The 13,540-nt window shown below is 30.8% G+C and overlaps 1 protein-coding gene across 1 annotated transcript; it reads left to right on the top strand.

The window, feature by feature from the left end:
- The first annotated feature begins 8,195 nt into the window (after positions 1 to 8,195).
- LOC114405309 (GATA transcription factor 9-like) lies at positions 8,196 to 8,669 on the top strand. The gene has a single exon (XM_028367901.1). The coding sequence runs from the start codon at positions 8,196 to 8,198 to the stop codon at positions 8,667 to 8,669; it is 474 nt and encodes a 157-aa protein (XP_028223702.1).
- The last annotated feature ends 4,871 nt before the right edge of the window (positions 8,670 to 13,540 follow it).

The raw sequence follows: 13,540 nt of genomic DNA, 5'->3' as shown, positions 1-13,540 counted from the left end.
AAATACTTATTTATGAATTTTTAAATAGTAATTTATAAAATATTAAAAATAAAATTGTAGTTTTATTTTGATGATATATTTTAATTTTCTAGATTAATCATTTAATGTTAATTTGTTTTTTTATTATATTTTTAAAAATATACTACATTTAATAATACAGTAGAGTTTTGGAAAATTTATTATTAACTTTATTACTTAATTTTTTAGCAATAGAATGAAAAATAAATTGTTATGAAATATGAAACTCTACTATTATTTAAATGATAACATTAATGAATATTAATGTGCAAATTAGTAAATTATGGTTAGAACCAAAGATTATTTCAGACTTTAGGTGGAGCTTTAGGAAGAACCTTAGGTAAACAAGTTGTTGATGATGAAAAAGAAGTCCCTTAACATCAAAGGTCAACAGCACCGACACGTAGACAATGGCCAACTGCAGTTATTGCTGAGGATGTTGAGTATGTGGATCATGTTGCTAACGAGGTTCATGAGGAGCCTCAGGAGCAAGTTACAGATCATGTATGTGTTGATACAAAGGATTTTTCAAGTGGCCCACGTGATACATCAGTGTTGACATCATATGCTGATCATGTGGCAGCCAGAGGCAGGAGATGTAGTTATTTGTTTAATTATATCATATTTGAATAATTATTTATCATTCTATTTTAACCAATTAATTTTAATTATTTGCAAAAACGTGCTGAGTTGAAAATGATATCTCAAGGGAGAAAGACAGAGAAATTTGGAAGGTCTATACCTGAGATTAAAGGCATAGTGGTTGCTACATAATTAAGTTCTCTTATTACATGTTCGTTGGAAAGAAGTGATAGGGGAAATTTACCTGCTTTTGCATAAATGTGGCACAAGGAAACTAGTAGTTTTCATCTACCAATAGAAGAGTTGACCATAACCCTCAATGATGTGGCATCCTTGTTACATTTGCCCATTACATGTGTCTTCCATACCTTTGATGCTATTGATGTAGAGGAAGTAGTTGACTTGTTAGTTGAGTTAATTGAAGTCAGTACACAAAAAGCAAAAGATGAGACTGACCAATGCAAAAGAGCATATGTCCGCTTAGCTTGGTTGCGAGACATTTATCGTAGCAAAATTGCCTTCGAGCTCAGATAAACCTTGATCTGAAAAACTTAACCTCTGCCAAAACATATGGATTGTGTCAAGTGGTATGCTACCAAAAACATATCTAGCTAGCTCACATGCACATGGAAGATCATGGGTAGTTCTGATTATACATCCACAACAAGAATTGTCAATGCCAACATAATTTACACGCTCAAATTCAACAGCAATCTGGTTTAATACATACCTTGATACCATGTCAATTAGTCTCTTGTATAAGGTAACTTTAAAAACATGTATGATTAAATGTATGTTTGTTTCAAAATATGCCTTAATTTGAGTGTATTACAGAGTGATCATGTTGTTCATAGTTTCCCAAATACTACATAGGCCTCTAAGGCTATTCTGCAGTATTCTTTTTAAGGTCCAATGTACAGACTTAACCCTGCATTTGAAAAATACAAACAATTATTTTTATTCATTGATGTGTTGTTATTAAAACCAATATACATTTACAATTTTCATACCTATTAGTTGTTGTGTTTCCCAGATGTATCATCTTATTTGTTTAGGCTTTAACAAATCTTTGCTTGTGAGGAATCAACCATGTTTGTTTGACATAATCTACAAACATTGGTCATGGTGAATAAGCAATTTCAAACTTCATAAGACAGTCATCAAACTCTTGTTCAGAAGAACAATCCACTAGACTCCCCCATACTTCCATGACATAATCCCATGCATTTTTTCATAACTATAAGAGTTTTACATTTTATCTTCACATTCTTATCAATGTGAAACCGACACAACAAGTTAGTTGCCTCAAGGAAAATAATTTTCACTGCATTCATCGATGTTAAATCTATATCGCTAACAATAACTTGTGGGATTGCATAACGTCTCAGAAAAATACCCCAAAACCATTCTAGAGCCTAAACAACATTGTTTATACATTATCATCCAAATAGGCAAATGCAGCTGAAACCCAGCAGGTGTCACACTAACAATGTCAAGTAAAGACAATTTGTATATGTTTGTTTTGTAGGTACTATATATGAGAAATATCAAATTACAGACATTTGGTTAATTTCATTGTATCTGAATGACTCCAAAATATATAACGTACAACATCTTCATCTTTAAGTTTATGTCAATGAATATATTGATCACGTTCAATAAGCTTCATTAGTTGTTGCGTTTTACTATTATTGCCTCTTATAGAAGAACGATATGCATATCTTGCATTGTATACTTGCTTCATTATTTTACAACTGTTGACATTGTACTCATTCAAAGTGAGAATAATATTATTTGATTTGGCCATTAACTTTGTCATATCACCAATAGTAATATTTTCATCCTTAGTCAGTCGACGAACACATGGATGTCCAAAGAATGACTTAGTCAATGCATGATTATGACTCCCACATATTAATTTCACCATTCACTCTTCACCTCCTAACACTGGTTTCGCTCGCAGCTTAAAGGGACACTAACATTTTCTACTGTAAGTCATTGTTCATACTAAATCTTTTTTGTATGTCCTATATTTTCCACTTTTCTCACAACCAATTAAAACACACGAGATCCTTCCCATCTTTCCAATATTTGTGTTTGGCCTCATTATTACCGCCACAAAATCAATATCATAAACAATAGACCATTGACTCCGTCGTATCACCAATAATAATCTTCTCATTCTTAGTTAGTCGACCAACACATAGATGTCCAAAGAATGACTTAGTCAATGCATGATTATGACTCCCACATATAAATTTCATCATTCATCCTTCACCTCCTAACACTGGTTTCGCTCGCAGCTTAAAGGGACACTCACATTTTTTCCTGTAAGTCACTATTCATACTAAATTTTTCTTGTATGTCCTATATTTTCCACTTTTCTCACAACTAATTAAAACATATGAGATCCTTCCTATCTTTCCAATATTTGTGTTTGGCCTCATTATTACCGCCACAAAACCAATATCATATGAAATAGAGCGAGCCCAATCCAAAACGTCATCACGGGTATCAAAAACCTACAAAAGGGATAATACATGTTTAGTCTTAAAGGGACATTCTTTTACTTACTTTAACAAAATACAAAATCATATCAATACTCGAGAAGTATTGAAGGCATCAAAATAGTTAATATTTTCAAACACACCAGGTTGTTCTCCATTGTCTTCATTCATATTAACATCTCCAGACATTATACGGTCATATATCTATTGATGTTTGTCCATCTTAACAAAACATTTTTAAAAAATTGAATGACAAACTAACGACACCTAAAAACACTATACATAATAATAATTATTTACAAATAAATTTATTTATTTTTAAAAACTTTCATGCTGAAATTTATTTTAAAATTTCCTACACAAGATAAGTATGTCGATATATCAATTAATATGTTTTTTAATACATACTATCACACAATTTTTTTATTGCATATACTAATATATTGCATTAAAATTGATAAGCACATATATGAAAATTTATATCTATTTTTTCATATTTTATAGACTTACATAAACTACTTAATGTAATAATATTTACATAAATATATTAAATAAATTTATAAATAAAAACATTCAAAATATTTTTTTTATAAAAAAATTAGGTTATACGGATTGTTAATCCATATGGTTCTTACGAATTGTCAATCCGCATAAAACTTACAGTTTGTTAATCCGTATGAATCATATAGATTGCTAATTTATATGAAACTTACAAATTGTTAACCCATAAGTTTTATACAGATTGTCAATTTATAAGTTTCATACGGATTATCAATTCGTATGTTTATTATGGATTTGTACAGATCCAACTTCAAGTTGCAGATGAAAAAAACTTACCTCCTTCGTCGTTGTACCGCAACACCCATCACGATAATAACCACGAACAGCGAACGAACCACTGCGACAATGCACCTCCACCAAACCAACCACAACAACGAAGTAGGAGCTCACCCAAAACAGAGAATGATATTTGAAGGAAAAAACAGAACGAACCAGAAGAAGAAGAAATAAACAGGGGTAAGGTTTAAATTTTAAAAATTACATTGGGTGTAGAAGAATTTGTGTTGGTGTAGGAAGAAAAATCCTTTGACGTATTTTCTTTTATTTTTTATTAGTAAATATTAATAGTTATTTTGCTATTCATTTTGTCTCTATTTACAAGACCTACTCATTTAATTCATCATGATTTAAAAAAATATTAATGTAATTGATAACAATAAATTTATCTTAAATTTATAAATATTTTGTTTGATATTATTATTGTCATTAATACTCATTTGTCTTTTAATTGTTTGTTAATAATTTTTTTTCTTTTAAGAATATTTTTAGTCTAAAATTAACTAATATAAAAAAATGTTATAAATCAAATCTCATAAAATAAAATAAACATAGTTTCAAAGTTAAATCTTATAAATAAAAATAAAAATAATATTTTTTTATAGCATAAAATGAATTAAACTCATGCCATTTCTCCTTCTAACCTTATATCTTGATGCTTCTACCTAATTTATTTCAGGGAATAAAAAGCTTTTCTGTGGACCCCACTGAAATATTTCTTAGCTCCTTTGCTGTGAAATATGAAAATGCTCGAGAAAGAGGCAAAGCCACAAAGGCAAGGGGGGATTTTATCAAAATAATCATAGAAAAAATATTACTCAAAAACTCACTTCCTAAGTTATTTATTAATCCCCTTCAAAAAAAATATTTATTAATCTACTCATCTTCTTAATAAAGATGATAAATCAGTTTTCGAAAAGACATTTTTTTTTTGTATTTTTAATTAGCAAACACGTTAATTAATTTATGCAAAATTATTAAGGAAAATGGGTAATTTGTTATTGGCAAAGCGAATTTTCCAACTGCATATATATATTTTTTTCCTGTGGTGATTTGTGAATGTGATATGTTATGGGGGTGGGATATAACTTTCTCACAAGGACGGTCTGAGCAAGACTGTCTCTGGCATTTCAGTGACAGATTGGGTTACCTCTGTTGCCAATATTTTGAAAGAGCAACTTCATATACATGGGAGAGTTCCTCTCATGGATAAGGTGTGTAAATCCCTTGTTTAATTTTATTTTCTTCAGCATCTTTTATCTTGTTTATATATTACTACCTTGAACAGCATGGCAGTTCATCTATGTCTATATATGTTCTGCATTTTGCGTTCTTAAATGAGATTGACCCAAGTGTTTATTTGCGAGACATGTTGGGGACTCCAACAAGCAAAAGCTTTCTTTTGTCTATAATAAAAAAGCAAAAGTTTTTTTCAAGTTGATAGACAATCGACCATGACAATGGAAGCTCAATTTGGTCAAAGACTATAACGACTCTATTCATGCTAATTATATACGTACATTAAACTACAATAATATCTGAAACTGTTGCTATTTGCTGATGAATTTTTTTTCCTCTAGGTCACATATATTTTTCATGATTGGTAATCTTGTTTAACCTGACTTTTGGTGAGGAGATTACAGTAGGAATGACATAGTTGGCAACATATATAACATTATAGTAGGGATATTAAATCAGTTTTATTTTAGTTTAAAATGTTAATTATTTAAATTTTAAAAGAAAAATAAAAAGTTCATATTTATAAAAAGAAAATTAAAATCCTTGCGAGATTAGTTTATTTAGGCAAATGCATTTCAGGAATTTTGTATACCTAAAGTACAAATATTTTCCATTTTTTATTCATAAAAAATACACGATTATATTAATTAAGGTGATTAGAATAAATATGATTTTCATAATTTAAAATTTGAAATTTATAATACAAATATACATTCTGATTCAAAATTATAGCATAATCAAATTAAAAAGTCTCGCATTATATTAGTTTTACAAAAAGAAAAATATTTTATCGACTCACTTAAAAATAATTGTGTATATATTGTTGTTATCGATTTGATTGTACAACATCCTCCTACACTGAGAAGGGAGAAGAATGAATGAACATATCACTTCGAAGTTCATTTTCTTGCATTAGTATACACAAATAGACAACATTCTACGCCTTATAAATTTGACACTAACTCTGTAATACATCATTGTCTTTTGGTTTGGGAACGAGACGGCTATTAATTAATTGATTAAATATAGATAATATTTGGTCAGGCCACCGGATAAAAATTCTTAATTATTGAAATATTCAATTCAGCTCTCAACTACTTTTTTTGTTTTTTGTTAGCAACTAATTAATTAGATTGACGCACAATATTTTCAAATCTATATTTGTCCTCCTACGAATTTTAGGTCAAACACTGTCCCTGAACGCTTCGAGACCACTCAATTTCTGGTCATTAACGCCAAGTTTCAACTATTTCCTCTATGGCACTGCTCCAATTTTTTCTACTTTTATCTCACAGCCCCATGTCTATATAATTTTGACGAACAAATTCGTATATTTCCTTACTACTACCTCCAAATTATAGACGATCATTAATTCCTTTGGTTATAAACAGATAGATTTAAGATGCAAATAGCTCATGTAATCATGATTAATTTGAAGTCTGGGTTAGAATAGACACAGAAATTAATTTAGTTTTTGCACAGATATATTGATTTGGAAATAACTATGAAAACAGCTAGCTAGAAAAACTGAGGGAGCGATTAAAAAAAATCTACAAAGTGCATTAAAGCTTGGAAGTCAACAGGAACATTGGAAGTATGACCTATGCAACCAGTAAAATCCTCTATTGGGTTTTCAACCACGGTGCTACTCTTGTCCATTTTGGGAGCAGCAAAAGCTGCTGATACGGGGTTCCTAGTTAGCTGCTGCACGAGACTCATAAATTCTTCAGGCCTGACGTGAATGACCTTGGGAGATTTCAAATGCACTATAACTGGGGAATGATGTGAGAGGTGCTGCTTCTGCTTCTTACTGATCTTTGTGGAGTTTCTGTTAATCATTAGAGAAGCAGGCTTTGGACCCTGCAACTGCTTTTGTCTGCTTGTTGCTTGGGAATTCATATCTTACTGTATGTAAAGAAGATGTTGAATTGCTGATAAGGCTTGAGCTTTAGAATTTGAGAAGTGGTGTAGGCTTATGGGTGGTACATCAAGTATATATAGTATGACTATATGAATGAGTAATGGTGCGTGTTGGTTGAAAGTAGACAATCGTCAAAACTCAAACGCCATGGTCTAGTCTGAATTGGTAGACTTTGCAATCTGCATTTATAATAATACAGATGTATTTGATTTTTTTTTTATTTTTTTTGTGCTTTTGGACTTTAGATACCAACATGGGGAAATTTGCTACTTTTATAGAATATTTTCCGGCTGTCATGTCTGACTTGCTACAAATCGTGTTAAAAGTGGTTTGGACCAGAATTTGCTGACAAAGATCACCACGGTCAAAGTCTTCCTATAATATATAGGGAGACACTTTTTTTATTATTATTATTTATTTGCCGGCTGTAAGCTAGTACTGGGATTAATGTGGCAGTTAATTCAAATGCTAAGAAATGACCGTTCAAAAAGCGCTGTTTCCTATTGAATGCATGTCAACGTTTATATTAAGTTCAATGTTTTTTTTTTAAATAAGAAATAATATAAATAGCTTGGGTATTTTTTTATACATAAGAAATTAAAGCAGAAAAAAAAACTAGATCCTAATATGAATAACTCCCATTGCAGTAACAATGGCGTAAATAATTATTTTACTTGATCATACTTATGCAAGTTTTTGATACATCAGAAGTGCATGAATAATTCTCATTACGTCAGCAATCATAAGTGGAGTTATATCAGAAGGACAATGCATCCAAGAAAGAAAACTATCATCATGATTGAATCCATATTTAGCAGGTCAATCTGCATATAAATTAGCTTGGATCAATTTCCTTACAATGTATTTGGATGGAAAAATTAAAATAGGTAAATATTTCGATAAGATATTAAAATGTTTTCCCATAATGTAATATGTTTGGACGAGATATTTTAGAAGTAATTAAAATACTGTCATTTTTTAAAAGCATTTTAATATACTAATTTAACAGCATTTTAAATTCTCACCAAAAATAAAGGAATTAAAATTTCTTAGAGCACACCAGTTCTCTCTCCCTCTCTCAGCCACACTCCATGACTCTCTCTCGGCGACGTCACGAGCTATCATTTTTGACGTTGGAGTCCTCCTCCTCCACCGACACGCTTCCGCCGTTCGCCTCTAACGACACCTTGCAAAACTCACCGTTTCTCCACTCAAAAACTCCTCACCTAGGGAAGGCACGTAGCAAGCGCTCACGCGCAGCATCGGGGGACTGGTCCACGCGCCTAGAGCTGGTGAAGTCGCCGCAGGCGAATAAGAGAGAGGGAATGAATGTGGAGTGTTTCGGATGCAAATGCCTTCACTGTGGCACAGAGAAGACGCCGCAGTGGCGAACGGGATCAATGGGACCGAAAACTCTATGCAACATGTTCGACATGAGGTTCAAGTCCAGGAGGCTGGTGCCAGAATACTGCCCGACAGCGAGTCCAACGTTCATGTCAACGAAGCATTTGAATTCGCATCGAAAGGTTTTGGAGCTCAGGTGGCAGAAGGAGATGCAGCGATAACAACATCACCCGTCGTTGATGAGTCAAAGTTCAATTTTCGGTGTATTCAACGGTGGCGATGAATTCTCGATCCATCATCATCATCATCACCTCCATTTAAATTAAAAATCTGAGTTACATGTCATCATCATCATCTTTGAAATTTTGAATTATAACATTAAAAAATTATTTTGATTATTTAATTATTAAATATAAGTAATTTTAATAAATATTTAAAAATAAAAATTTGAATTTCATTCAAATTGAATTACTTTATCTAAATAAGAAAACTAAAAGACAAATAATTGAATTGCTTCATCCAAACAAAATATTTATAAAATAAAAGAAATTTAAATCAAGATAATTAAAATGTTATGCATTTAAATTTTTTAGAAATTTTTAAATCTGTTATTGCGAACGGACGTTCCAGTCAAAGGCTAACAAGTCTCGAATCTTCCTAATCAATGGGAGGTAAGGATGGCAAGCCTCTAAACCGTTGTTGACCAACTCCAAGGCCATCTTCAAATTAGTTTCACAAACAATAACTTTGTGACCGTAGTTTCCAAGCCTTTTGAAGACCATGAAGCATTGCAAAAAGCTAAGTTTCACAAACAATAGCTTGGGTATTGATTTTACCCATGAATTCCCTAAAAAGTCACCTCTTGCATATAACTTTTTTTTGGGTTCATATCTTGTGTGCACTGACTAAACAAAAAATTGATGAATTCACAACTCACATACCTAATTAATAAATTAAAAGGATCTTTAATCACTAGTTTTAGTTAAAGAAATCAAAGAAAAAATATTTTATTGAAAATTATGTGAGAGCGTATTTTAAAATCATAGGAGATTGTATTTTTTTTACACCACAATAAAACTTTTCCCTTTGACTTTCTTAATTAGTTTCCTAAAAACATTTGTTTGCATTTGTCTTAACTAAATCACAACCCAAAAATCTCATTAGAGAAAATTGCAACTTGCATAGGTTTGAATTAGCAAAATCTTAGTAATCTGTTTAATTATAGACTCACGCAGATTGTTTTGCATTAAGTTAAACACATAAGCAGGTTTGGTCTACTTGTTTGCAATTAATTAATTACAGACCAATTGCTATACCCATATAAATGAAAAATATATTGTTAAGAATACAACGGTTTTTAAACTAGGAACAATCAATAAATATTGTAGTTTGTGGAGCAATCTGTTGACCCACTTATTCATTATTTATGTTTAAATAAAAACAAGCGTTTTGAAAATAAATGAATAAGTATCCTATATATATATATGAGCCTATTAAATGAAAAAACTCGTTTAAATACATATTTATACAAACTGATCTATCTAATTGTAGGATTATAGAGAGCAGTGCAAATCAAGTTGATCAATTCACATATATGTACGTCTCACCTCTAATTGATAATGCTTATTTAAAGACTAAATTGATGTTTTGGTTTTAACAAAAAATCCACCGTATTGGCAGCTGTATATAGCTTAGCTATCGACTTTCTCAGTGTCAATTTCATCTTTGCAAACTAAGAACCATATAAACTACATATGCATAGCCTTTTCAAATCAACTAGCGTGTCTGTTTGCAAAAAAATAAAATGAAACAGGCTACGTGGATGATGAGGTCTACTATATATGCCTTTTTCGCTTGATGTATGGGTTCTCCTCCGGTTCTCTTGCAGTTGCATGTCGCACATCATAGCTTGTGGATGTGTATATTGTTTTTTAGTGTTATGATAAGTCAATAATATATATTAATGAGACTGCGAGAACTCACATCAATAGTCTGTTTAACTTGCCAAGAATATCAATGATTTCACTATGGAAGGGGGGAATTTGGAGTGGTTTCGTACTTTGGGTGAAGCTACTTAAATTGTTGATGAGTTGGCCAATTATGTTTGTTTTTTAGAGCTTAATTACATGAAAGTTTTTGAGTTTCTTCGATCTATTTTATTTCTAATACATTTTGATAGATTTAACTTTTATAGTGTTTTCTAGTTAGTCTTAATATTGGTGCTCAGGGGAAATATAAGATTAATTCAAGGATGTTAGAGGGAGAAAGGAAGAGAGATTGTAAATTTGAATATTTTTTTATTAACATTTATAATAAAATTAATAAATTAATATTTGTTGAAAAAAAATATTGATGTTTGGGAGTTAAGAATTATAAGATTAATTTGATAGTTGAAAATAAATTTATATAAGGATCGAAGAGAAGAGGAAGAAAAAAGTTATGGATTCAATTTTTTCACTATTCTGCCAAAAAAAATTGTGTATTTTGATATTTAACCAAATATCTTCTCAAGATCTTGCAACCTAAGGATTCATTTCATAAGGTATCTGCACTTTACGTAAGACATGCTTTAAATCCTCTCAAATAACCGAAAATGTTGTTCACCAATTTAACATGCAATAAATTTCATAAAAATACAGAAAAAAATAGAAAGAATGAGGAAAAATACCAATTAGGGAAAATAAACAAGATATATGATTTATACTCGCAATAAACAATCATACATGATTAAAAGACAACATTAAAGCAAATAATTTCTAAATAAATAAAAAATGCACATATCCCGAATAATACTCTTTTCGAACTCCAAAGTTGAGAGTATAAATCAGACTAACCCATCGAGTCGATCAATTTTACCCACTCTATTTGATAATCTCAATATGAGAAATGTCTGCAACACATACATTCTTTCTTTTTTTATATAGTTTTGTAATTGTTAATAAATTTTAATCAATAATAAAACATGTTAAAGAAAATATTATTAATATTCCTCTCTTAATATAATGTCGTGCATCACACAAATTATTTTAAGGGTAGCTGCTGAAACGAAGAAATGTGGGAAAGGCTAAAAAGTGGGGAAAAAACAGAGAGAGAGATTGAATGAATAAACGTGATGATAAGTGAAGAAAAATGGAGGAACAAGGGCCATACAAAAGCCACGTGTCATGGCAATGCGGTGACAGCTCTGAGGTGTCCACAGTGAATTGTGGGCAACACACTCAGCATTTTGGTTTTGACGTATTAAGTATTAAAGATAATATATAATAATAATTTTGTATTTTGAATAATTAAACGATAAGTGAGTGGACGTAATTCATACACAGTGTGTGTGAGTAACCATCACGTCCTTGTCACGTGAGATTCCCTTCCACTAAGGGCACCGCCCCCATCCCTTGAAAGTTGTTATGAACAGTGGTCGATCAGTAGTGTAGTGACTAGTGATATAAAGGGAGAGGAACCTTGGATCGTTATGTATTCTATTTCTTTGAATTCCATCCTTATCATGACTTGTATAATTGACAAATGTTGACCCAATTAATTAAATTGCGATGATTGTACAAAAAATTTGAGATAAAGACACGGTATATAATGTTTTTTTAGTAGTTGCACTTTATTTTATTAATAAATATAATTTTTATCTATCAAAATTAATTTCTTAATGTAGCTAGATACTACATATATATATATATATATATATATATATATATATATACACACACATTAGTTTTTACAATAACAAATAAATATGTAGTTAAATTATGAGGTCTATATATATGCGTAGTGAGATCTCGAAGATTTTTTTTTTTTTTTTTATGCTTGTATCACTCCTGATATTCATTAAGGTCAAGGTCATTAATTTGCAAGTATATATATAGTTCATGAAGTTTGATATAGAGTTCAATAATTTATAATGATATTTAAATAATAAAAAATGGTTACCCTATGCATAATGAATGATTGAAGTACAAGCATTGAAGGGGCTTCTAATAATATTTCCTGCATCACATCAAAATAATAGAACTTGAGAATTATTTGATTGAACGTTCATTTATGAAGCACATAGTTTACAATGTGTATATTAATTTGAACTCCATTTAATTAATTTTTGCATTCCCAGAGATGTATGTAATATTGCTCGGAAGATAAAGGCATGTTGCATGTTACGTGCAAATGCAAACTATTTGGAATATAATATTTTTTTTATTATCAGTATTTGGAATATAATACTAGATACAGATTATAAGATAAAGGGATTAAATGCCTTTATGCAGATTTGGAGTAGAGTAATACGTGGCGAGATGTTGTAAAAGGAAGGCGACCAACCATGGACAGGAAAAAGATACATAGACAGCTGCTTATCGTTAGGAAGCACCAAACAATTAAAACCTTTTGGGCCACATCTTTCTCTGCACAGCTATTCACTGCATGAGAATGACCTGTGTTTTTTCAACGTAGAAACCGTGTACTCTTCACCAAATTCCTAGCCATAGATAACGAAAGCCACTGCGAATTATATGCAGTCAAACATATATTATGATTTATGATCTTTATCTTTATTCTTTAGTATAAATAAAAAAGATCAACATTGATCGGTATATGTCCTTTGGCATTGTAATTAAACAATTTAATTAATTATTCGGCAGAATATATCTGCAACTTTCAATATATATATATTCTCGACCCAAAACTTATTTACCGGGAATATGAGTAATTATGTATGTCTGCTATATCTCGATTATTTCAACACCATAAATATTTATAGAAACAACTAAATAATAGCAGATTATCAATCAAGTTAATTACATGTAGTGTACCCTATTGAAATGAAACTATCTTTGTGAGTCTTGTGAGGTAAGAATTAGAATTTGGAATTAGCGTATTAGGTGGCCCATGCATTCCTCCGCTTGTAATTTCAAATTGACGTGTCAAGAAATTTGTACAAATTATATACCTACTTTATATGTACCTAAGCTAGTTTCAAAGAAATTTCGAGACACCTATCTAGAACAATAATATTCACAAGTTAATTTTTTTTAAAGGATATATATTCACAAGTTAATTGAACTTAGATGATGAGGGAAATAAAGGACAG

This window comes from Glycine soja, chromosome 3, assembly GCF_004193775.1.
Source record: "Glycine soja cultivar W05 chromosome 3, ASM419377v2, whole genome shotgun sequence".
Lineage (NCBI taxonomy): Eukaryota > Viridiplantae > Streptophyta > Magnoliopsida > Fabales > Fabaceae > Glycine > Glycine soja.
Note: the sequence above shows the minus strand (reverse complement) of the source record. Positions and strands in the feature narration are given on the sequence as shown.